This window comes from Peromyscus leucopus, chromosome 2 (assembly GCF_004664715.2).
Source record: "Peromyscus leucopus breed LL Stock chromosome 2, UCI_PerLeu_2.1, whole genome shotgun sequence".
Taxonomy (NCBI): domain Eukaryota; kingdom Metazoa; phylum Chordata; class Mammalia; order Rodentia; family Cricetidae; genus Peromyscus; species Peromyscus leucopus.
In genome coordinates, this window is record NC_051064.1 from 55,990,012 (window position 1) to 56,016,152 (window position 26,141).

Below are 26,141 nucleotides of genomic sequence, written 5' to 3' on the forward strand. Positions count from 1 at the left end.
CTCCCAAGTGACCACAATAGAAACTAACTAGGACAATATGGAATTGTGACAATAAGCCAGGCACTAATGACAAAGCCTTTCGAATATGTGGATCTTAACGTAATTCTGTAACCTAGAAAATATTTCATATCATCCAATTGGTTTAAAAAAAAACTTGTAAATCAGGTCATTTCCTTTTATCATTAATGCTCTCTTTGAAGAAAGGTCTCAAAATGTAAACTATACATTCTCTTCTTGCCAATGATTTCTTTCTAAAAACACATGCAACTGAAAAATAGAAAATGTGGAAAGTACAGATGAAAGAAGAGAAAGAAAGACACAATCTAAATGTGCGTACAAGGGCTTTAAAATATTGGCATATACATACAATGCCTTCTTCCTCTTCATGGGTGAACCCATATACACACAAAATAAAACCAGCTTGGTGTGTGGTTTTACATCCCCTTTAACAAACACGGCACTCTGGAAGCAGGGGCAAGTGAAGCAGAAGTCTGAGGCCTTCTTGGACTACAGAGCGAGATTTTTCTCTCAAAAAACCAAGGGTCACCTGGGGGGTTTAACTCAGTAGTAGAATGTTGCCTAACATGCGCTTGGGTCTGTCTCTAGCACCCCAAAAATAAATAAGACCAATAACCTGCACTGGGGGCTGGGGGTGGAACTTGTATAGCTCAGTGGTAGAAAACTTTCAGTCCTGGCTCTCTGGAGGCGGAGGCAGAGGCAAGTGATCTCTGTGTTCCGGGCTAGCCTAGGTTACATAGTGAATTCCAGGCCAGCCAGGTGTATGTAGTGAGTCTCTATCTCAAAAAAAGATACTTTCAAAAACATGCTGCGCATGTACTGAGAGTGATAGAACACTTGCCTAGCTGGATGAGGTCCCGGGTTCAATGCTTCCACTGGGGGGGGGGGCGGTCCACAGAAAACACAACACAGAGATGACTCACAGAAAGGGCATACAAATAACTCACCAGTGTACCAAAGATTCTCCTTCTATCTCCTATCTCATACAAAAGAACACAATCTGGGGCTGGAGAGATGGTTCAGCTGTTAAAGCACTGGCTGCTCACCTTCTGAGGGGCGGGATTCAATTCACAGCACCAATACAGCACCTCACAAGCATCTGTGATTCCAGTTCCAGGGGGGGGTCTAACACCTCAACTCCATGAGTACTGCATGCATGTGGTGTGCAGACATCCACGAAAGCAACAACATCCACTCATAGAAAATAAAAATCTAAAAAACAGTACAATATGACATCACTAATTTGCAGATCAGGTTGGAAAAAAATAAAGTTTGTATCATGCTAACATAGTTGTGCACAAAATACCTTCATTCTCTTATTGCTAGTGGGAGCAGAAATGGGTAGAGCTCTATAGAAGGCAATTTGGTATGTCTGCTGATAAAATTCACTTGTGTCACAACATTTCCTGGACCTGGAGACATGGTGCAGTGGTGAGGAACAGTTGTGGCTGTTGCAGAGAACCCACCGGGGCCTCATAGCCATCCGTAACTTTGGGTCCAGGGGATTTGATGCCCTCTTCTGACCTGTGAGGGTACTAGGCAGACACATTGCACACATACATACATGAAGACAAAACACTCATACACATACACATAGAATAAATCTTAAAAAGTGTGCAGGCTTATGGGGTGTACCTCAGTCCCAGATACTTAGGAGGCTCAGGTAACACAATCGTTTGAGCCCAGAAGTGGCAGGTTAGCCTGTGCAACTCCAGGACCCTATCTGGAAAAAAAAAAAAAAGGCTAAACATTTTTCTCTGTACCTTCTAGAGTTTTTCCCCAGTTTTTCCCCATTCCTCAATATTTAAATCTGCTGTCTAGTTACTCTTTTATATTTGTGCCATCATTTTTATTCCTTTGGGTTATTTTTATTCAGTATTGCAGCCAGGTCTGCAAAGTAAGACCCTGTCCAAAAAAGGTGGGGGCGGGGGATAAAAAGGAAAAGACTAAAAGAGCAGAGATTTATCAGACTGATTAAAACAAACAAACAAAAACCAGAGACTGACTCAATATTAAAAGGCAGAATGTGAGCTAAGTATGGTGGAGCATGCCTTTAATTCCAGCACTCAGAAGGCAGCGACAGGCTGATCTGTGGAGTTCAAGGCCACGCTGGTCTACATTGTGAGTTCCAGGACAGGCAGGGCTGTATAGAGACCCTGTTTAGAGGCCCTGTCTCAAAACAACAACAAAAAGACAGAATATAGGGCCAACAGGATAGCTCCACAAGTAAAGCACCTGTTGCAGAAGCCTGAAGAGACCTGGATTCCATTCCCAGCACCCACATGGAGCCTACATCTGTCAGTAATTCCAGTTCCAAAGGGTCTGACGTCATCTTCTGGCCTCCGTGGGGCACATGGTGCAAAGATAAACATGCTGCCTCTGCCTCCCAAGAGCTGGGATTAAAGGCATGTGCCATCACCGCCGTCCATAAAAGTTCTTTTTAAAAAGAATCTTCAAAAATATTTGGTTTTGAACTATTAATTAAAACCCTAGACAGGGTGTGGTGTTGCTGACCTGTAATCCCAACAGTCTGAAAGTAAAGGCTAGAGAATCAGTACGAGGCCCAGCCGGGGCAACAGGAGACCCTGTCTCAATGAAAGAAAGAAGGGCAGGGGTGAGCAGGAGGGAGGGAGGAATGAAAGGGGTTGGGGGAATTGCTAAGTTTTCTGTGCAAAATGATCTCTGAAATAATGCAGATAATGGTGAAAATTCTGGAAATAGCCTAAATGTTCACACATGCGTTTGGATGTGTAACCACTGTAGAAACTTTCAGCTGACTGTCACAGGAGATTTGAGAAAGCATTTGCAAGAACCCACTGCCCCCAACTTCTGATCCTCCACTCCCACTCTATAGCATTGAGATTACAGGTATAAGGCACCATATCCAGTACAATTTTTTTGTATTTTAAATTTTGATGTGTATTTATTTTTTTGAAAATTTCATACATGTATACAATTTATCTTGAGCCTATCCATGACTCACCTCCTTCCCCAACTCCCCCAGGACTCCCTCATCTTATCTCCTAGCATGTCCTCCTTTTATAATGGATTTCTTTCTCATTTAAACCACTGAGTCCAGTATGCACAATCCCATGGGATCATCCACTGGGCTTGGGGAGCCTACCAATGGCTATAATCCTAAAGGAAAGTGACTCTCCCTCCCTTCATCCCTCCCTCCTCCTTCCCTCTCCTCCTTTCACCTCCCCCAGCAGCCAATCAACTGCCAATAGCTCCTCAGCCTTGGGGGTCCTTCCCCACGCAGGGCTGGAGTTTTTTTTAAAGACAGGGTCTAACTATGTAGCCTTAGATGGCCTGGAGCTCTCTATGTAGGCTGACCAGTACCTAGTAACCATTGCCAGGCACTGAGATTTCTATCTAAAAACCCATCTTCTAGGAGCAGCATTGTTCCCTAGTGTGGGGCCTTTCTTTCTGTTCAAACTCTTTTTTTTTTTCTTTTTTTTCTGGAGCTGAGGACCAAACCCAGGGCCTTGCGCTTGCTAGGCAAGCACTCTACACTGAGCTAAACCCCCAACCCTCAAACTCTTTTTTTAAAAAAGGAAGAATAGGAAGCCGGGCGGTGGTGGCGCACACCTTTAATCCCAGTGCTCAGGAGGCAGAGGCAGGCAGATCTTTGTGAGTTCGAGGCCAGCCTGGTCTCCAAAGCAAGTTTCAGGAAAGGCGCAAAGCTACACAGAGAAACCCTGTCTCGAAGAAAAGAAGAGGAGGAGGAGGAGGAGGAGGAGGAGAAGAAGAAGAGAAGAAGAAGAAAAAGAAGAAGGACTGGAGAGGTGGCTCAGAGTGAGTTCCAGGGTAGCAAGGGATATACACAGAAACCCTGTCTCAAAAAAAAAAAAAATATTTATGGGCTGGAGAGATGGCTCAGAGATTAAGAGCACCAACTGCTCTTCCAGAGGTCCTGAGTTCAATTCCCAGCAACCACATGGTGGCTCACAACCATCTGTAATGAAATCTGACTCCCTCTTCTGTATACATAATAAATAAATAAATCTTAAAAAAATACTGTGACTTAACAGAAGTGAAGTCACTTTTTTGTTGTTGTTAGTTGAATTTGTTGGTACATACCTGTAATCCTGATTATTTGAAGAAGAGGCAAGGTGATCTCAAGTTCTGAGTTACCCTGGGCTACTTAGTGCATGTGAGGGCAGCCTTAAAGTAAGAGCCTATCAAAGAAAGGTTACTGTTTGGCTTACTGCTGTCCCAAAGTTAATCAAGAAGTAGAGATACTTAGAAATGAACACAATCAGCCACATATTAGAAGGCAGAGGTACTATTACCCCAAATTAGAGGCCAGCTTGGTCTTTGCAGTGCATTTTAAGCCAGCCAGGGGCATGTACCAAGACCCTGTCTATAAACAAACAAGCAAACAAGTAAATAAACAATGCACATAGCGGCGTGTAAAGGATGGATCTCTCTGTTCTGCGCTGCCTAGCCCAGGGATGGGTATTGACACATGTGGGACATCAGATAGAAGTATGTTGACATGTGGCTCACAGAGGTAACCAGGATAAAAAAAAAAAAAGATCTACAAGTGCTGGTGTGTGAAGAACGGTGGACAGGTTGGAAGGAGTTACTGGGGCAGGTGAATGGGGAAGCATGGAAGATGGAAAAGGAGGAGGAAGACTAGGAAGAGGAGGAGGAGGAGGAGGAGGAGGAGGAGGGAGATTTTTGCAAGGCTCTGGTTGGTCTCTCCATGGCCCTGGAGATCAGAACCCGGGTTACAGGTATAGGCTGGAGCTGCGGTAGATTTAGCTCTGTGCAAAGAAAACAAAGCCTGCCCGCTATGAAGTCAGCCTCCCAGAGCCGTGTCTCTAGGCATTCGAGCAGCCTGCATCAAGTGATACAGAAGAGAAGGGAAGGATGGAGGAGGATTCAGAAGCATGGGGGTGTCACAGAGGAGGAGCACGGAAGACAGCGGAGGCAGAGGTGAAGAAAGGAAGGAGAGAAATAAGGGGGGCAGCGTTTGGGCGTTCTGGGTAAACCACCGCAAACCAGGATCTCCCTTGCATTTCGTCCTTCATTAGCGACAAAGCGATATCCTGAAACACCAGCAGATGGGGATATTGCCCTGAAAAAGGAGACATTTGCAGCTCCCTACCCCCGATTCAAATTTTCCTTTTCTTAAAAACACACCAAAAGAGTTTCCCAAATATCTCTGAATCTCCAACTAAATTTAAGAAGTAAAGATTCTTATGGTAAATTTTGCATCCCTTTAGTAACCCACACTTCTAATCCAGAAGAGGCCACTGTGAATCTTTGACTTTACAAGGCTCCCAGCACCTTGTCCCATTTCAGTTATTATTTAATGTACACATATGTATATGTTGTCTGTATATTTTGCGTCACTGTTAACTAGTTGAACAACACTGAGGTACACTACAGTTCTGACCCAGCTCCCCATCTGCAAAACTTCCTTTCCTGGGCAGAATGTCTATCTTTTGAAGTCTTGCCTGTGGTGACTTCATCACTTTCCCACCCGTAACACAGCAGCCAATGCACAGGGCTCTCAGTGACAGCTCTCGGTCCTACCAGCAAAGAGGTTCCTTAAAAGGGAGTCACTTTGCGTGACAGCGCCTCCCACACTTCAACTGTACCCCCATTACTTGCTGATTTCCAGTCAGAAGATCTGATGGGCCCCAGGTAACCATGCTGTTGTCTCCACAGGCCATGGCCCTCAGAGCAGCACGGCCACCGTGTCCCTATCCTATAGAGGATCAAGACTCTTACCTCAAGATTTGATTCCTTCTACTGAGGTCTTCCTAGGCACCACCTTTGTCTGTTTGTTTGGTTTTGGGTTTTGGGTTTTTTGGTTTTTTGAGACAGGGTTTCTCTGTGCAGTTTTGGTGTCTGTCCTGGATCTCACTCTGTAGATCAGGCTGGCCTCGAACTCACAGAGATCCGCCTAGCTCTGCCTCCCGAGTGCTGGGATTAAAGGCGTCCGCCACTACCACCCGGCTTCTTGGCACCTATTAACCTTGATATATCTGTTCATTTTCATTTAACCAGTGAACATTTGCATAGTATCTATTATATATAAACCCTATGCTAACTGGTTTTAAGAATGTTCTAGGCTCCAAGGATTAGTGACCTATTACCTACCCTTTCACTCATTCATTCAATACTTATTTGTTTCACATCTATTTACATATTTATTTACTGTGATTGTGTGCAAGTGTATGCTACTGTGTAAGCTCTCTTCTCCCGCCAGGTGGGTGCTACCCACGGTGGGGGGGGGTGTCCTACGAAGACCGTCTAACTTGATGGCAAATGCCTTTGTCCACGGGGCTATTTTGCCGGCTTTCTCAGGCGACATTTACTGAGAGTCTCCATTTTTTTTTTTTTTTTGGTTTTTCAAGACAGGGTTTCTCTGTGTAGCTTTGCGCCTTTCCTGGAACTCACTTGGTAGCCCAGGCTGACCTTGAACTCACAGTGATCCGCCTGGCTCTGCCTCCCGAGTGCTGGGATTAAAGGCGTGCACCACCACCGCCCGGCGAGAGTCTCCATTTTTATAGGACCTCCCAGGAGCTGGAGGTGCAGAAGTAAAAGAAGATAAATTTGCTGGCTGGGTGTGATGGTGCATGCAATGCCAGCACCTGGCAGGAGGGTGAGGAGTTCCTAGTCACCCTCAGGGACACAGTCGGTGGAGTGTGAAGGCAGCCTGAGCCTCAAGGGAAGAGGGGACCTCAGCCCCTCCCCCGTTTCATACTTGTCCACCCAATGAGCACTGTTGCTCTACACACATTCCTTCTTGGGAACCAGATAAATAAATGATTTAAAAATGAAATGTGTTTCTAGTTAGCTCCAAAATTAGTTATTAACGTCAAAGAAACTTAGTATGGAAAAGATTGACAGAAGCAGCAGATGAATAATTAGACAACGAAGCCCTTTACATCTCCTTCGTTTTCCTTTCTGGAAACAATTAACTGAGAACAACTGAGTAGGGGCAAGGAAAGTAACCTTCCAGTCAAAGAGCTGTGACAGATAAAAGCAAAGCTGTGTATGTGTGCGTGTGCATGTGCGTGTGTGCGCGCGCGCGTGCGTGCGTATGTGTGCGTGTGTGCGTGTATATATGTGTGTGTATGTGTGTGTGAGTGTGTGTGTATATGTGTGTGAGTGTGTGCATGTGTGTGTGTGTGTGCATGTGTGTGTATGTATGTGTGTGTATGTATGTATGTGTGTGTATGTGTGTGTATGTATGTGTGTGTATGTGCGTGTGTGAGTGTGTGTATATGTATGTGTGTGTGTGTGTGTGTGTGTGTGTGTGTGTGTGTGAGTTCTCACTTCAGCCCAAGCGGCCCTCAAGTTCACAGCAGCCTTCCTAGCTTAGCCTCTCAGATTCTGGGATCACAAGGGTAAGGCACAGCATCAGGCTGCAACAGGATTCGTGATAGGATCGTTTAGCTGTGAAGAGGCACCGAGACAGTGGTGAATGTGGATAATGGGAGGGTTCTATAGCTGGATCAATGTTAGTTTTCTTATCCCGGTAACCGTATTGAAATTGCTTAAGGAGAGGCCTGCTTTAGTCAGGTTTTTTCTGTTACTGTAACAAAATAGATTAGACGGGGGGGGGGGCAGATCTCTGTAAACTTGAGGCCAGTCTGCGTTACAGCGTGAGTTCCAGGCCAGCCAGGATCTCTCTCTCTCTCTCTCTCTCTCTCTCTCTCTCTCTCTCTCTCTCTCTCTCTCTCTCACACACACACACACACACACACACACATTGCTGTCTAAAACAACACAACAAAATGAAGACAAACAACTCATAAAAAGGAACGATTTATTTTCTTTTGGTTCCTAGGTTTGGACATTTTCAATGACTGATTGGTCCCATAGCTTAGAGCCTGGGGTGAGCAGTATATCACAAAAGCAAAGCTGTTTTTCTGGCAGTCAGGTAGGAAAGAGGAGGAAGGCCTGGTGGCTTCCACTATTCTCTTTGAGGCCACGCCCTTCCTTTTAATTTCATGCAATCCAGTCTCTTGAAGAGACTCATCCCAAGTCTTAAAGTTTCCACCATCTCCAACAGTTTCATGGGAGTTGGACAGTTTTTTTTTTTTTTTTAAAGATTTATTTATTTATAATGTATAGTGTTCTGTCTGCACATATCCCTGCAGGCCAGAAGAGGGCACCAGATCTCATTACAGATGATTGTGAACCACCTTGTGGTTGCTGGGAATTGAACTCAGGACCTTTGGAAGAGCAGCCAGTGCTCTTAACCTCTGAGCCATCTCTCCAGCCCCCCCCCCTTTTAAGATTTGTTTATTTATTATGTACATTGAGGTTTTGCCTACATGCATATCTGTGTGAGGATGCCAGATCCCCTGGAATTGGAGTTACAGACAGTTGTGAGCAGCTATGTGGTTGCTGGGAATTGAACTCAGGACCTCTGGAAGAGCAGCCATTGCTCTAACCTCTGAGCCATCTCTCCAGCCCGTTGTTGCACAGCTTTTAAAGGATTTTTCAAAAGATTTATTTATTTTGTGTGTATGAATGTGCTTGTGCAGACCACATGTGTTCAGGTGGCAAGGAGGCCAGAAGAGGGCATAGGATTCCCTGGAACCGGAGTTCCCGGTAGCTGCCCGGGACATGGTTGTTGGGAACTGAACCCGAGTAGTCTTTAAGAGCAGCAAGTGCTCTTGACCGCTGCGTCATGTTTCCGGCCACATGGAACAAGCCTTTAATACATAGGTATTTGGAGGACAGTCTACACTCAAACTATACCAAGTCCTTTGTCCATAGGAAAGCCTAGTCTTCAGTGGTGAGTGGGTTATCAGATTGACAATTTAAATTTTCAGGGGAGAAGTTCTTTGTAACGTACTTGCAATTTTTTTTTTTCTTCAAGATGGGGTTTCTCTGTGTTGCCCTGACTGTCGTGGAACTCCTTCTGTAGATCAGGCTGGTCTCGAACTCAGATCTGCCTGTTCTGTCTCTGGAGTGCTGGGATTAAAGGTGTGTGCCACCGCCGCTGGGCTCACAATGTTTTTGTACGTCGCCGTTTCTATAATGGAGTAATTAGGAAAGCGTGGCAAAGGCTCATGAAAGCATTAGGGTCACTGTAATTGTCTAGGTGTTGAAGTGGGCATGAAGTGGGTTCTCAAAAGACAGTATTTTGGAGAACAAAGATGAATCAGCCTTGACCTGTATTGGGCAAAGGGGCTCTGGCCTAGGTCTATGCTCCTCCTCTTGCTATGATCCCTAGGAGGAAAAAGAGTTGTTCAATTTGTCCATTACCCAAGACTCTTCCTCCTACTCTACGTCAGAAGCTTTCATCAAAATGACCTGAGTTCTCCGTGACTCCCCCTATGGCCTATCCTTCAGGAGTTGGTTGGGACGCAGCATTAACGCCTCTGCCAGAGGAGGTATCATGGTGGGAGATGGATAGAGCTTGCTCTCCAAGCGTGTGGATGGGAAGCTCTATGGAGCAGCCGCTGTCCCACGACCACATCCGCTTGGTGCTTTAGGACTTCATGTCTGAGGATTCTAAGTTTCAACTTGGCCTCTTCGGGTCTTGGGAAGGTATTTTCGTGGGTGAGAGGAAAGACAGTCCTCTACCTAGATGATGCTAAGTTGGAGGTAGCTCCATGCAAAACCTAAGCTGAAGACGCTGTGTTTCTGCGTTTGGCCAGCGGGGAGACTGGCGGAGATAAACTTAGGGCGCAGCCGGGAGCACTGTCCCAATCAGGTACCGCATCTCGCAGAGGCCCTCCTACCAGGGGGCGTGGCCACCGCGGGAGGAGCCAAGAGTGGTCCGCGACGAAGTCCACCATGCGAGGGGGCGTGGTCTCGCGACTGCGTGCTCTGGGCGGTGCCAGGGCGTCACTTCCGGTGTGTAGATCCGCGTGTGAACCGGCGAGTTCATGGCTACCCCGGCGTCTGCCATGCTGGACGGACAGACTGAAGACATGGAGACCGAGGTGCAGCAGAGTGCAAGGTGGCTGTACTGTGGGGAGCCTGACGACAGGCAGAAAGCTGTGCTGGGTAAAGACTGCGGGGCCGGAGCAGAGTCCCGCCTAGTCCTATCCCCTTCTGTCTGGGCACCGCGTAGCCCTCTTGCCCGCTGCCTGGAGCTGGGACAGAGCCCCAGCCATCCTCCCATTCCTCTGTCATGACTTCACAGCTACGCGGGGACACTTCTCAGGGCAATGCCCAGGACCTGGCCATCTCACCAGGTCTCTCATTCGCCCCTTTCCCCCTCCACGGAGCAGAGTTCCCGCGCTCTGCTGCTAGTTAATGACATTCCAGCAGTCATTTTCTCTTGTCATAACCTCTGCCCAGAGGCCCCCCATCTCCCTCTTTAGTACTGGACCAGGACTTTCTTCAGTCCCCCTAAAAGCCGGACATGAGCTCCTTGCTATCGCCACGGGTTCCCAACCACAATGCGGTTCTTCCCCACCTCTCCCTGCTGGTCCTGCTCAGCTATCTCATTCTTGGGTTACACTTACAGTCCAGTTCTCCAATGGGAAGCTGCAGAATCCAGGCAACATGCGCTTCACCTTGTACAACAGCACCGACTTGGTAAACCCCAGGCTGAAGAATCAGCGGATCCTGGTAAGTGCTGCAGGTACAGGTTGTCTGGGCTCTCCAGGGCTCTGCAGCCCTACGTGTGGGCAGATCTGGGAGGTCCTGAAGGGAGAAACGGAGGAGCAGCAAATGGAACTGTGGCTGCACTGATGTGCAAGATTTTGGGTGAAACGATGACTTTTCCTATATTTGCAATTTCTCCGTGTAGCTCTGGCTATACTGGAACTCACTGTGTAGACGGCTAGCCTCGTCTCAGAGATCTGCCTGTCTTGCCTCCTAAGTGCTGGGACTAAAGGTGTGCGCCACCACTCCTGGCTTCATGTATTTCTTTTTCCGACATGAACTTACTGAAGATTCACTGTGTCCGCACGGAGCAGGCTCAGGAAGCGCCTAAGTCAGCTTTGGCAGCATTCTTGGAGAGCTCAGCTTCAGCACTGTGTTATTTGTATGGGTGTTTCTCATTGTTGTCTATGCACCGTGTGTGTGTGTGTGTGTGTGTGTGTGTGTGTGTGTGTGTGTGTGTGTGTATGTGTGTGTGTATGCCACTTCGTGGGTGCTGGGAGTCACATGCAGTCCTCTGGGAGGGCAGCCAGTGCTCTCGACTCCAGAGCCTATTCTCCAGCTCCCAGGTTCAGCACCATTGATGTTTCTGAGCCAGGTAATACTTGGTTATGGGTGAGTGGGTGCATTACAGGATGCTCTTTTCTTTTCTTTCTTTCTTTCTTTCTTTTTTTTTTCCTTTTCATGGTTTTTCATGGTTTCTCTGTGTAACCTTGGCTGCCCTGGAACTCACTCTGAAGACCAGGCTGGTCTTGAACTCAAGAGATCTGCCTGCCTCTGCCTCCTGAGTGCTGGGATTAAAGGCGTGTGCTACCAACCCCTGGCTCCACTGCTAATACCTTTTCTGGTCTCTACTCAGTAGGTGTGAGGATTGAGAATGTCTGCTTTCCAGAGATGTAATCTGTCTAGGTAGTAGAGGTGTACAGCAGAAAAAGCTCAGGGTTTAGGGCCTGGGGAGCTCAGGAGGAAAAGAAGCCTCCACATGTCTGAATGCCTTCCTGGGAAGGGTGCATCAGAGTTGAGCTCTGCAAGAGGGGGGACAGTTGGACAGCTGGGGTTTGGTGGCCAGAGTGAAAAGAAGGAAAGCTTGTCTGATTGGGAAATCAGCCAGCCATTCCCAGGGTCTGGGGTATAGGAAGAACTGATGTCGGAAAGGATGGCAAAGCTCTAGGGCTTGGGCCAAGGCAATTGCTCACAGAACCATTGTACCCATAAGTGCTGAAGACCAAGACCTCTCTGTCCCATTCTGTGGTGCTTTATTTTCCTCTCTCATTTAAAATTTTTTTATCTGGGGGCTGGAGAGATGGCTCAGCAGTTAAGAGCACTGACTGCTCTTCCAGAGGACCCCGGTTCAATTCCCAGCATCCACATGGTGGCTCACAACTGTCTGTAATTCCAGGTCCAGGGAACCTGACACCCACACACAGGCATACATGCAGGCAAAACACTAATGCTCACAAAATAAAAATAATTAAAGTAAAATTGCATCTGTATTCTCACTGCCTTCTGCCCACCGCCTTCCCCCATATCCCATTTCCCTCCTGCTGGTCCCCTGCCTTCCTCCCAAATAATTCTCCCTTTCATGACATACGTACTGGGCTGGAGAGGTGGCCCGATGGCTAAGAGCACTTACTGCTTTCCCGGAGGACCTGGGCTCAATTTCCTGCACCCCCATAGAGGCAACAACTGTCTGTAACTCCAGTTCCACGGATCCAACCCCTCTTCTGGCTTCCACCAGCACTGTGTAACTAAGGCCTGCATCTCAAACACATGAACATCTCATTACATACATGTTATATTACCCTCTCATTCCCCCTTCTTTTGCTACTCTCTCATGGTTCCTTTTTACTTTCATGTCCTGAATGTGTGTACATGTACGTACACACACACACACACACACACACACACACACACACACTTAAATCCAGATTCTGCATGAGAGAAAACCGTATTTGTTTTTCTAAGTCTGATTTATTTAACTTAATTTAATAATTATTCATTTTCCCACCAATATTGTGGTTTTATTTTTCTTTGTGATTGAAAAAAATTCCATTGCGTACATGTACCACGTTTTCTCTATCTGTTTTCCCATTGATGGGCATCTGGCCTGGTTTCATTTCCTGGCTGTTGTGAATAGTGCAGCAATCAACATGATGGTGGACATATCTGTACAGTGTGTGAAGGCAGAAGAGTCCTTTGGGTGGATGCCTGAGAGCGGTGCAGCTGCCTCCTAGGGTCGCCCCTTTTTCAGTTTCTGAGGACCCTCCACATTGACTTCTATTGTGGCGGTGGCAGTGTACACTTCCGGCAGCAGTGAATCAGGGTTCCTTTCCCCACATCCTTGCCAGCCAGCGTCTGTTGTTGTTTGTTTTCTTTGGCTAGCCATTCTGATTGGGGTGTGATGGAATCGCTAAGCAATTTTTTTTGGGGAGGGCTGTTCCAGACAGGGTTTCTCTGTGTAGCCCTAGCTGTTCTGGGACTTACTCTGTAGACCAGGCTGGCCTCGAACTCACAGAGATCCACCTGCTTCTGCCTCCCAAGTGTTGGGATTAACGGTGTGTGCCACCACTGTCCGGCTATCTAAGCAACTTTTAAAAACATTTCTTATTTGTGTGAGTTTGGGGAGGGAGGAAGGAATGCACGTGTGCTGTGATGCACATTTGGAGGTCAGAGGACAACTCGGGGGAGTCCTTTTAACACGTGGGCCCTGGGGATTGAACTCAGGTCATCAGACTTAGTAGCAGCCAGTTTTACTCACTGAGCAATCTTGCCAGCCCTCAAGGCAGGTTTTAAAGTTTATTTGTGTGAGAAAGTGTGTGTGTGTGTGTGTGTGTGTGTGTGTGTGTGTGTGTGAACATGTATGCATGTGGAAGTCAGAGGACAACTTAGGGCACTGGATCTGCTCTTTAACCATGTGGGGTCTGGGGCCCTAACTCAGGCCATCCATCATCTAAACCACAAAAGCTTTCTCCACGGAGCCAGCTCAGCAGGCCTCCCCGCAGGTTTCATTTGTATCTCTCCGATGGTTAAAGGGCCTTGAGCACTTCTCAAATATTTTGGGCAGTTTACATCACTCTTCCTTTGAGAACTGTCTGCCTGGCTCATCAGCCCACTTATTGACTGTTTGAGGGTTGTTTTTATATTTAATTTTTACAGTTCTTTGTATATTCTAAATAGTAATCCCTTGTTGGATGAATATTATTATATTTATATAATAATATATAAATTATATATTGGCGAGGATTTAGCTACATCTCTATTCTCTGTACTTTGGGTAGTATTTGCTTTGCTGTGAAGAAGCTTTTCAATTTCATGCAATCCAGGGTGTCACTTCCCCTAAGAATTTCTTCACCTGTCACCTCGAAGCTTCCTTATGGTATTTGGAGTCCTCACTCTAAAGTTTTCTTGCCTTTCCCCCAGAGACACCCCAGATTCCTGTCGATGTGATGGGGCTAGATCACCTCCTGGAAGCTTTCCCGGGCTGGTACATTCTGGTCTTGGATTCTAAGGTTTCTGCACAGGTCAAAAGGAGCCCATGCTCAGTACCCTTCAACACTGATTGTAAATGGAACACTCCCTGTTTTTCAGGCAGCTGAAACAGACAGGCTCTCCTATGTTGGGAACAATTTTGGAACTGGCGCCCTCAAATGCAACACTCTTTGCAGGTAATGGACAGCTGGTCTGGGACAGAGGTGCTAGAGGGTTTCAGTGGTGACAAAGACACCACCATCTGCAGTCTTTATCTTGGGGGTACTGGGGGGCCTGCAGGTTTACTAAGACCTTGTGTTTCTACACTCACGAGTTCCTTATACTTGGTGTAGACCCCCCTAGAAAGAAAAGATGGCTTGTGTTTGGCAAGTTCCTAAAGACCTCATTTGTTAGGACATTATTTGTGACTGGCTATCCCAAAAGACAGCTGTGTCTGCTGATTTAGAATGTGTGATCAGTAGGTCAAAGCTTGCCTCAAGCTTGCCTTGGCACAAGAGGATTTGGTATCTTCAAGGCCTCTGGGTTGGAAGAAAGGAATCCAGCGATGTCACTGGTGAAGTGAAGGACTTTGGCAACTTTGCCCTTGCACACCTCTGGTGTCCTCTGTGTAGCAGCATCATCCAGCTTGAAGAGTCTTTAATTCACAGGCTGACACAGTGCAGATGGGATCTCATGATGGCCACCAATGAAGGCCTTCCAGTCCCTGCTGGCCTCCAGCCTGAAGGCAGAGTAACATAGTGTGCTAAATCTAAACACTGCATCCCCCTCACAAAGATGCCCTGCTTCAGCTAGATCTTCTCCCCAGGAGGAACAAGGTTTTACCTGTATTTGTCTCCATAAAATTCATGTGTGCCTAAATTCTATTTAATTCTAGATTCTTATGACCTCAGAAGTGTTTCCATTAACAGCAGTGGCTCTGAATGTGACCACTTATCAGAAGTCTGGTGGCTTTTTCAGTCCACAGCCATTTGATGTCCCCTCCCTTTCATCACCTCCTGTTCCCTCTCCGTGCAGGGATTGTTGTTACATGTGAACAAGTAGATGCCTTTCTCTGGCAGAAAGCAGAAGCTAGGAATTTGTAACTAGGAAAAAGGAGGATTGTGTAAATCATCTTTTGAATAACCTCCTGTTGTATCATTCCTTTTTTACTCAGACACTTTGTGGGGATCCTTAATAAGACCTCCGGCCAGATGGAAGTGTACGATGCGGAGTTGTTCAATATGCAGCCACTCTTTGCTGGTAGGTTTGTTCCAGAAGTGAAGACTCCCTGAAAAGCTGCGTGGCTTGGGTTTGTTGAATTAGTTCATTTTTGTTTTCTAAAAGGCATTTGTAATGTTTTTCTAAACGGCTTCCCCCACATACACCCTTTTGAGACAAAGTCTCATGTAGTCCAGGCTAGCCTTGAATTTGCTGGGTAGCTGAGGGTGGTATTGAACTTGTGGTCCTCCTGCTGTCAGCTCCTGAGTGCTGGCCTTACAGGTGTGTGTCACCATGCAGGCTTATCTGGTGAAGGGGTGTGAGCTCAAAACTTGGTGTCTACCCGGCAAACACAGCTTATCCTCAGCCATAATAGGGTGCCTTCTTGCCAAGTGCTTTTTTGTTTTTTTTTTTTTTTTAATTTGAAAAGTTTTATGTGTATGTGTATATACATATTTAAATATATACATATATACATATTTATTTACTTATTTATTTATCTAACGTGCATTGGTGTTTGCCTGCATCCAAGGTGTCAGATCCCTTGGAACTGGAGTTACAGACAGTTGTGAGCTGTCATGTGGGTGCTGGGAATTGAACCCAGGTCCTCTGGAAGAGCAGCCAGTACTCTTAACCACTGAGCCATCTCTCCAGCCCCATGTATGTGTATGTGTGTATATATATGTGTGTGTGTGTGTGTGTGTGTGTGTGTGTGATATATATATATACTTTTTTTGTTTGTTTTTTTTCAAGACAGGGTTTCTCTGTGTAGCTTTGCGCCTTTCCTGGAACTCACTCTGTAGCCCAGGCTGGCCTCGAACTCACAGAGATCCGCCTGGCTCTGCCTCCCGAGTGCTGGGATTAAAGGCGTGCGCCACCACCGCCCGGCTACATATTTTTTAAGTTTATTGTTTATTGATCCCATACTATACTTCAAGTACTAAGCTAAGGACTGTGTATGACAAGTAAGACCCCGTCTCTTCAGCATTTACAGATGCTGTCTCAGAAACCAGCCTTTAAGGCAAGATGAGTAGTCATCAGTACAGAATGTCAAGGGAGGTGTCTCGTAGTTCCATTCTTTTTTATTACAGACTTTCCTTAGTTCTTCATGTGAGTGAGTACAGCTGTTCACTTGCCACAGCGTGTATGGAGGTCAAAGCAGAAGCGCTGCTGTCCTGACCTACCTGTTTGAGACATTGTGTCTGTTGGCTCTGAGTAGGCCGGCAGGCTACCCCTTGAGCATCTGGGGTTCTCTTGTCTCTGCTTCCCATCATACCGTGGGAGCACTTGGATCCCAGATGTGTGCCACCAGGCCCAGCTTCCCATGGGTTCTGGGAATTCATACCTGGGTCCTCACGTTTGGATAGCAAGCTCTCTACACACTGAACCCTCCTCTAGACTTTCTTAATTCCAGTGGGAATTTAAAAAACTTAATACATTAATTTATCTTTAGTGTGTGTGTATATACACCACAATGCATGTGTGGAGGTCACAGGCCAATTCAGGCAAGTGGATTTTCTCCTTCCAAAATGTGGATCCAGGAATGGGAACTCAGGTCACCAGGCTTGGTGACAAAAACCTTTATCTGCTGGTCCTCTACCAGCCCACCAAGGTGAAATTGTTTAAATTCTTTTTTTTTTTTTTCCCGAGACAGGGTTTCTTTTTGTAGCTTTTGGAGCCTGTCCTGGATCTCACTCTGTAGACCAGGCTGGCCTTGAACTCACAGAGACTCACCTGCCTCTGCCTCCCGAGTGCTGGGATTAAAGGTGTGCGCCACCACCCCCCAGCTCTTTTTTTTTAAGATTTATTTATTTTCTGTGTATGGTTCTATTGTCTGCATGTGCACCACATGCAGACCTTGCTCATGGAGGCCAGAAGAGGGAGGTGGATCCCTGGGACTGGAGTTACACATGGTTGGTAGCCGTCATGTGGATGCTGGGAACTGAACTCCAGTCCTCTTGCAAGAGCAGCAAGTGCTTTTAACTGCTGAGTCGTCTCTTCAGACTCCGAGGTTGTTTAGTTCTTGACGAGGTACATTTGTGTTGCGTGTAAGTGGTGTGTAAGTGCTGGCGTGTTCCGGCCAGCACACGCACAGCTTCAGCTGTGGGTCCTTGCTGTGTGCTTGTCCCTTTCATAAGCACCACAGAATTCCTCCCTACGCGCTGTTATTCCTTTGTTTCCAGCCTTGGAACCTGGCTGAGTCAGGTGACCTGCTGCTGAGCTAACTCCGGCAGGGCCATTGCAAAGCTTGTGTTCTTGCCCGCCGGCTTATAGGACTCTCTACTTGAGTGCTCTGTGGGAAGCTGGAGAGTGTCGTGGGAAAATCCGCACTATATTTACAGCTGCCTTTAAGTCTTGGACCAGAAAAGCAAATCTTCTTATGGGAAGAGCCAAGGACTTGGTTTCTGTTCCCTCTGGCCTGGCCTGGGAAAATGCCGGGGTGGGTGACTGTGTCTGCAGGCCTCTTTTGTCCTTGTTTCTGACTAAGAGGTTGAGGCGGGGACACCCATTCTCCGTCCGGTTCTACTTGTGTACTGAGGTATGCAGTCAGTAGTCACAGTACATTCCTGTTAGGGAAATCTCGGAATAAGGAAGTCTGGTTTTCTTAGATTAATGCCAAATAAATGCTAAGCGCTATTAATATTTGAAGGCCTTGTAGAGCTGAGCACAGTGGCTGATGGCCTGCACCTCCCCCTGCTTGTAGGTTGAGACCAGGGGAGCATTTGAACTCACAAGTTCAAGACCATCTTGAGCAGCATAGTGAGAGCCCATTAAAAAAATAGTCAATACTCGAGTCGTGAGTCTCACCGTGTGCTTTCTTCCTGTTCTGTGTTTCTGTAGAAGATGCCATTGAGTACGAGCCTCCTCAGGAGAATCAGACCAAGACTTTCAGGGAAAAGGTGAGTGACAGTTAAGGAAGCTCTCCCGGGGCCTGGTTTCCCCTCCAGTGCAGCAGCCGCCTTGAACGTGGCCTCACTGCTTGCTCCAGCTCAGGCGGTCTGTGGTTCTCTGCCTGGTTGCCACCCACCGAGGCCTTCCGGCTCCCAGGGGCGGGCCTGCTGCTGCTGCCTTGGCCAGGTGAACACCTAATGTCGGCATTTGCGCCCTGTCCTCTGGGATGCTGGAGCTGTAGCAGAAAGCTCTGGAGGTTTTAGTCCACACTGTAGAAAGTGGTTGGACTGGAGACTCACATAAACAAAGGAAGTCTTAGTGAGGTCATCTGGCCCCGGGGTGGCGGCCTGAGCTTTCGGTGTCGCCTGGGCCGCTGCAGAGAGAAGACGACCCTGTGGTTCGGGGAGAGTGAGTGGTTTATTCGCTATGTCTGTTACTGGGGCAGATGGCAGATTGGTAGGCTCTGTGCCGCCGACTTACCAACCCCGATTCCAGTCGAGCCGTCTTTTTGTACTGATGGAAAGCTAACTATAGATTTGTAACTGGGAGTCAGGTCAGCAAACCCCAGTCCTGATGTGGAACCGTCTTGCGAGGTGGACAGGTAGGAGAAAGGACTCGGCCTGATGGCCAGGTGAGGTAATCCTGACTCAGGAAGCCCAGAGCTTGCTCGTGCTTACGTACCTGGGAAGAGCCGTGCTGCCCAGCCCGTCCTTAGGAATTGACTTTGTTTCTTACACAGTTGGATTCTTGCATTGAAGCCTTTGGAAGCACCAAGCAGAAGCGGTCCCTGAACTCCAGGAGGATGAACAAAGTTGGCAGCGAATCTTTGAATCTCACAGTAACTAAAGCCGCAGAGAACATCATTGATACAAAGGGTGTGAATGGTAAGCAGCTGGAGCTGGGGGTAAAGAGTGTGCCCGCAAAGACTTGACATCAGCCGCCTCACAGCTGCAGGTGGTGACATGTCCTGTCCGCAGTCCGGGGGAGGAGACAGGCACGGGAAGGAACATGTGCGAGCCCCCGGTGCACGGCCGTAGCTTCTCTGATGTTGTGTAGTGATTGTTTATTAGCACGAGTCTCTATAACTCTATCCTGAGTTACTTGAGGGCAGACGCACTGTATCCACCTTCTGCCTGGCTGGGACTCCTGGAGCATCAGCCTGACGGGCAGTTGAGATCTTGGCAGGTGTCAGATTGGAGTTTTGGACCATGTGGTCTCCACTGCATGGGGTTCGTGGAGTGTGGCAGAGCCTGCGGCCGGGCAGAGCCTGCGGCCGGGCAGGGTGCCACTCACATTCATTTTCCTCCATTGAAAGCTCTGGTCAACGACGCCATGCAGGATGACCTGCAGGATGACTCCCTCTACCTCCCTCCCTGCTACGCTGATGCCAGCAAGCCTGAAGACGTGTACAGATTCGAAGACAGTATCCTTGCAGTTGGAAAGGTGCCGAATTTGCAGGCTATGATGTCTGCACACATTGGCAGAGCCAGGCTGCGTAAGGGTGGTCATGGTCCTGTGACATTAATAAACGCGGGATCCAAACCTTTTCCCACGTCCCAGTGCTGTTAGCAGGAGATTGGTCAGTTCAGCCTCCCCACCAGCAGAGGACCCACTCCTGGGAATCAAACCCACCATTCAGTGACAGGACAGAGGGGCAACAGCTTAGCCCTGTGGGAGTCATTCTCCACAAATCACCAGAAAATGACCCTTAGGTTGGCTGGTGTCAAAGACCAGAGCAGACATACCGAAAGACGTGTTGGAACACAGAACTCCTGCTCAGTGGGCCTGGCTAATTGGAGAATGCTGGCAGAGGCTCTGAAATGAAGAGAAGGGGGCGTGGTCCAGGGAGGAAGTGACCCCTGGGCCGGGGGCTAAGATTCGGGTCTCTGCGCTCCACCTTACGTCCCCTGTGAGTCCCTCCTCTGTGGGACTCCTCTTAGCTTTCCTGCCTGGGAAATGAGGCCCTGTGAGATTACTTATCTCGGTGGTTTTCCATTGTGGTCAGTCGTGTTCTTGACCTGCAACCAGTTCTGTCCCCAGCTGAGTATGATGCTCTTGAGAGCCCATCCGAAGCGTTCAGAAAGGTCACGTCAGAAGACATCCTGAAGATGGCTGAGGAGAACAGGTATTGGTGGGCAGATGGGCATCTGTGAGTCACGAGGGAGACAGGACCGACGGAGAACACTGAGTGCCGAGACCGCTCCGAAAGTGGAGTCAGTGGGGAGGGGTCTGCTCAGCCCGGGAATGAAGGAGCAAGCTGTGATGCTAGGCTTCCAGGAGCTGTGGGTGGATTCGGGGGAGGACTGGCTTATGTGTGTAGAGCCTACAGCTGGGGAGATGGTGGCAGGGTCCTATGATGGGGCCTGGGCCAAAGCCAGCTCCAGACCCCACCCATGTGTTGACGCTGATTGTCACTGGCAATGCCCGGAGGCTGGCACTGGCGTGGGTGCTAGCCACAGTGATAGGTTCTCTGTGACAGTGTGCTTGCCAACGTTTCTAAAATTAAATATGCATGTTTTAAATATTGTGTATTTAGTTGAAATAATAGAGATTAACCCTCTTAAAACAACTTTTTGATTGTGGTTAGATTATTCCTTAGTTCTGAGTCTTCTAATTATTCCTTCTTCTTTCTTTATAAGATTATGTATGTGTGTATAGGGCATGGATGTGGGTGCCGGTGGAAGATGCCACCGGATCCTCTAGATCTGTAGTTACAGGCAGTTGTGAGCGGCCCAGTCGGGTGCTGGGAACAAACCCGGGTCCCCTGCAAGAGCAGCCAATGCTCCTAACTGCTGAGCCAGCTCTCCAGCCCCACTCTTTTTAGTTTTTGTTTTTTTTTTTATTTTGTGTGTGTGTGAGTGTGTGTCTGAGTGTGTGCGATGGTGTTTGTGTGGGGTTCGTGTACATGTGAGGTCTGGGGTTGATCTTGGGAACTGTTCTGCCTTGTGCAGTGAGGCGGAGTCTGTCATTCAAACCCTGCGCACCCTGCTAGGCCTAGTCTCCCTAGCCACCTTGCTCAGTGTGTGGAGGGTGTGGGGACAGTGTGCTGGTGGGCTCCTGACAGCCTGTCTGTCTGTCTGTCCCTCACGTGCTGCTCTTCCCCTCCTTGTTTTAGCCACTGTTCCTTCGTCATAGAAATGCTGAAGTCGCTGCCGTCAGATGAGGAGCGTCGAGACCGCCAGGCCCGGAGCATCTGGTTCCTAGACGCCCTCATCAGATTTCGAGCTCAGAAAGTGATAAAGGGGAAAAGTAAGCCCCCCCCCCCCCCGACATTTCATCCTCGTTCTGTCCACGGGCTCCTTGTCCGTAGTTCTCTCATCACCCCATGGATGTCTGTCCGGCCCTCCGAGCAGCCTGCCCTTCCTCCTGAGCCTCTGGGGGCTCTCCTCTCTGTATTTCCTTCTTCCGTTCTGGAAATGGGGACAGGGTGATGGGGTTTCCAGAGAGCACATTCCCTGCGTCTGTTTTGTTAGGTAAAACACAGTATCCAGGTCAAACGAGATGAATAATTTAAGGGAGGCTGCTAGAACACACCACTTAGAGAAGGAGGAGAAATCAGGCTTTGCTGGGAAGAAGCTTGAGGCAGGGTGTTGTGTGAGGACAGTCTCGCTACACAGCCCTGGTCGGCTGAAACGCACTGTACGGTTCAGACTGGCCAGAACTCAGAGATCCACCTGCCTCTGCCTCTCCGGTGCTGGAATTCAAGGTGTGCCCCACTGTGCTTGGCATTTTCTTCTATTTTTTGGAGTGGGGTGTGTTGTGGCAGTTTATTTCACACTGAGAGAGTTAGTTTGAATGTTTAAAATTCAGTTCCGCCTGTTTTCTAGGACCATATGTGGTGGTCCTCTCTCCTACCCACCCCAAGGTGGTAAGCCAGCAGGAGCCACCTGGGGTTTTCAGCATAAGGTGTGTCTGTTCACTGTTACTGTGAAAGGCACCCGGGATGGAGGTGTGCCCACCTGCTTGACGCTCATGTTTTGTATTCCAGTCTCTCCAGTGGGAGGTTGAGCGGGGTGCGTGCCTAGTGTATCTATGTCAGAGGACGACTTTAGAATCAGTTGTCCCTATAGCCACGTGAATCCTGGGGATGGAACCCGGTGGAACGTCTTTACCCACTGAACCTTCTCACTGGCTCCATCTGCAGTCTCCTTTATTTTCCAACATCTTATTTTGTGTTCTCAGTCCTCATCAGCCTGTTCGTTCTACCTTTTCACACACCCTTCGCAAACACCTCTTGTGTGCGTCTGATCTTAAAGTGGCTGCTTTGGATCTTGGGCCCGTTCCTCTAATCATGGGGTTCTGGCCATTACAGACACCCCCACCCTCCACCCCCCACCCCCGCCACACACACTCCCCCTTATGGATGTGTGGCCTGTGGACTTTCCAGGAAAATGATCCATGCAACTTTGTGTTCTAGGTGCCCTGGGACCTGGAACCCCCCACATCATCAACGCCAAGCTGTTGAAGCACTTCACCTGCCTGACTTACAACAACGGCAGGTCAGGGAGCTCTTTCGAGGGAGGAGAAAGCGGATGGGGGTGGCAGGGAAGGGGGGGCTCAGGGGCAGCTCCGTGTCCAGACATCCAGTGCCAAAGAGCTCACTGCCATTTGGCAGGCTCCTGGGGACACATCTCCATCCTCCACTGTCCCCTTAGAAGTGTTCATTGGCTCTGGCTGTGGGGCACCCTGCAGGGAAGTGCTTACTGATGACCACAGTGCTGCGGACGAGGGCGGGGTGACTTAGAAGACAAATTCCAGCAGTCTCCTGGCCCTGCTTGCAGCTCTTTGATGGGGCTGTGCTTCCTGCTCCTGATTGTCCTGGGCGTCATTGAGTTTGGGGTGGTTCTTCCTGCAGGCCTGCTGAGCAGACAGTAACAGACTAGCACAGAGGGCTTTCATGAGGGCAGTGCTACCACACCACCTGGGGAAACGTGGGCAGGGCTTTGTCTGTCTGTCAGGAGAAACACGGGCTGACTCACTGTCCACTGGGAGACTTGGGCACCTTGGAAGACAGGTTGTGTGGCTTGACACCCCGCTCCCCCCCCCCTCCCCAAGCTGGGAACATGGACGACAGAGTTAGGATAAGGCTCTGGGGCTCTTACCCAGCACTTGGAATTTAACTTCATTTCTCCTCCGTTGCCTCTGCCTCTGCAGTTTACGGAACTTAATTTCAAGTTCTATGAAGGCCAAGATCACTGCCTATGCGATCGTGCTCGCCTTGCACATAAATAACTTCCAGATAGACCTGACGGTGCTGCAGGGGGACCTGAAACTCAGTGAGAAGAGGTGAGCAGTAGAGCAATGCTGGGCCCTGCAGCCGCTGCTGGGTTCCCCTCCTGCCCAGAGCCCTGCTGAAGGAAGGGTGGTTAAGGGACAGGAGTCTCATGGAAATATCTTGGGACCAGAAGACAATTTTCAATGAATGAATGATTGGTTGATGAGAAACTTTTGAGTCCCTTCTCTTTGCAAGGGGTGGTACTGAATTCATTCACGGTCCCTCGTTGATTTCCCAAAAAATAACAAGAATCTAAGATCTGGAGAAGTAAAGACTTTCTCAAGATCTCACTCCCAAAAGTGTGCCTGGGCATTAGCCTGAGCCTCCCACAGCTTTCTGCTCTGAGTAGCCCTGTGTGCTTTGAATTGCTGTGACTAGGGAGGGCTCCTCCGTGGAGCCAGGGGAGAAGCGAGGGTGGAGGCAGAGAACAACCCAGCCTCAGGGTCCAGAGCAGTGTGCTCTTTGCCCCGTCAGACCTGAACGGCACACACAGGGACCCTCTCCATGTGTTCTGTTTCTTCCCTAGGATGATCGAGATAGCAAAAGCCATGAGGCTGAAGATCTCCAAAAGAAAGGTGACCCTGGCAGATGGCAGGGAAGAGGATCACAGACTGGGCACTCTGTCTGTCCCCCTGCCTCCGGTCCAGACCTCAGACCGCTCAAAGCGGAAGAAGATGAGCTAGATGTTTCCAGATGGGCTTTTCTGGCCACTCCCATTTTTATTTTCTGAAAAAGGAAGCAGACTGGATGTTGTGGGACTTATCTATAACCCAAGTCCTCAGGAGACTGAGGCAGGAGGAGAATTGCAGAGCCTGGCCTGTCTGGGACTCTGCTGTGCTCCACCACCCCGGAGGCCTTACACATGCTTATCATGCCTGAAGCCAGCCAGCATTCCAGTCATACCTCCCATGCAGAAATTAAAGCGATGGCCCAGGTTGACTCCATCCTACTCCTTTAGTGTTGCTGTGGTTACAAATGGCAGCTGTCTTTCCTGCTGGGTCATGTGCTCTGGGGACGTCTGGGTCAAAGGATCACATCAGGCTCAACTTAGAGCCTAAAGAAAGGATGAAAATGGGGCTGGCTGGAGAGATGGCTCAGAGGTTAAGAACACTGACTGTTCTTCCAGAGGTCCTGAGTTCAGTTCCCAGCAACCACATGGTGGCTCACAACCATCTGTAATGAGATCTGGTGCCCTCTTCTGGTCTGCAGGTATACATGTAGGCAGAACACTGTATACATAATAAAATAAATCTTAAAAAAGAAAGAAAAAGAAAACACACCTTAAAAAAAGAAAAAAAGAAAGTTCGAGGCCAGCCTGGGCTACAGAGTGAGTTCCAGGATAGGCTCCGAAGCTACACAGAGAAACCCTGTCTCGAAAAAACAAAACAAAAAAGGATGAAGATTTATAAAGAGGACCCAGAAGGACCCTGCAGTAGGTGGAGGAGGACCGAGCAGAGCAGGGATCAGAGGAGGCAGGGATCAGAGGAGGCTCCCAGCTCTGCTAGGGTGGGCGGTGGATCTAAAATGACAGCTACTACAATACAGCAGAGCCAGATCAGGAAGTGACAGGCACAGCCTTTCTTCCTCAGGGAGACCATGCAGGGAGACCGGAGGGGCCGGGTTGGCTAAGTGAGTGGGGACTTAGAGATGAATGCAAATGGAAAGTGTGATCCCCATGGGGTCTCACTTGGTTTTGGGTTCAGGCCTTGGCAGACCCACTGGCCCCTGGGATCTGGGAGGAGCTGCAAGAGGCTTGAGTCTTTTCCTAGCACCAGGTAATCCTGTGGCCATGACTCTGCAGTGAGTTTAAGACAGGCTGACTGGAAGCCTGTCATGGGTCCACACGGCGAGAGGGGAACCAACACATGCAGGTTGTCCTGCCTCCACTCATGAGCTGTGGCGCGTACATCCGCACCAACAGGACCTCAAAACAACAAAAACAGTTCTTTGCGGGCTGGAGAGCTCAGTAGTTAAAGGTCCCACAAACACCAAAGTTCCAGCCCAACACCCACGTGCCCAACAACAGGAAGCAGACAGGGAAACCACTGGGGCTTCTTAGCTGCCAGCCTTACTGAAAAGCATACACACTGGGTTCCAGGACAGACCTTGCCTCAGAGGAAGAAGGCAGAGTCCGTGCACAGGCCACACACTACACAAAGGAGATGATCCTCTAGGACACCGGATGAAAGAGATACATAAAGCAGCTCACGGGTCTCGTCTGAGCTGGGAGTGGTGGCACACGCCTGTAATCCCAGCATTTGAGAGGTTGCTTCAGCTAAACATGACAGCTTGAAAAACAAAGCAGTCGGTAAGAAGCCCATGAGGGAAGTCGGTAAGAGGGAGCGTACCCTGAACATCCCTTGTCCAGAAAAGAGTTCAAAACATGGGTTTGCCTTAGCTCAGGGGTGGGCTGCTGAGAGTTAAACCAAACCATTTTCTAAGGAAAGGAAATAAGACTAAGAAAACTGACAGACGTATTTAATACTGGGGCCAGGAGATGGCTTAATATTCAGTAAAGGTACACCAAGCCTGACGACCCAAATTCACTCCCTGGAACCCACACCAGAGAAGCAGAGAACCAACTTCCCCCAAAGTTGCCCTCTGACCTCTACATGTGTGCCATTCACACACACACACACACACACACACACACACACACACACACACACACACACAC

At 48.7% G+C, this 26,141-nt stretch overlaps 1 protein-coding gene across 1 annotated transcript; it reads left to right on the forward strand.

Moving 5' to 3' along the window:
• Window positions 1-9,835: 9,835 nt before the first annotated feature.
• Polr1e (RNA polymerase I subunit E) lies at window positions 9,836-24,413 on the forward strand. Its single transcript, XM_028894750.2, has 12 exons — window positions 9,836-10,008; window positions 10,475-10,578; window positions 14,200-14,276; window positions 15,254-15,339; window positions 18,139-18,197; window positions 18,929-19,073; window positions 19,505-19,612; window positions 20,218-20,314; window positions 21,305-21,438; window positions 22,607-22,688; window positions 23,344-23,475; window positions 23,991-24,413. The coding sequence occupies exons 1-12, from the start codon at window positions 9,888-9,890 to the stop codon at window positions 24,145-24,147; spliced, it is 1,302 nt and encodes a 433-aa protein (XP_028750583.1). The 5' UTR covers window positions 9,836-9,887; the 3' UTR covers window positions 24,148-24,413.
• Window positions 24,414-26,141: the final 1,728 nt, after the last annotated feature.

Excerpts from the sequence above, each read along its gene's own strand:
- Polr1e (XM_028894750.2), top strand. The coding sequence starts at position 9,888 with ATGGCTACCCCGGCGTCTGCCATGCTGGACGGACAGACTGAAGACATG. Across the intron at positions 10,009-10,474 it reads CAGGCAGAAAGCTGTGCTGG|TCCAGTTCTCCAATGGGAAG; the intron begins GTAAAGACTGCG and ends TTACACTTACAG. Across the intron at positions 10,579-14,199 it reads TGAAGAATCAGCGGATCCTG|GCAGCTGAAACAGACAGGCT; the intron begins GTAAGTGCTGCA and ends CCTGTTTTTCAG.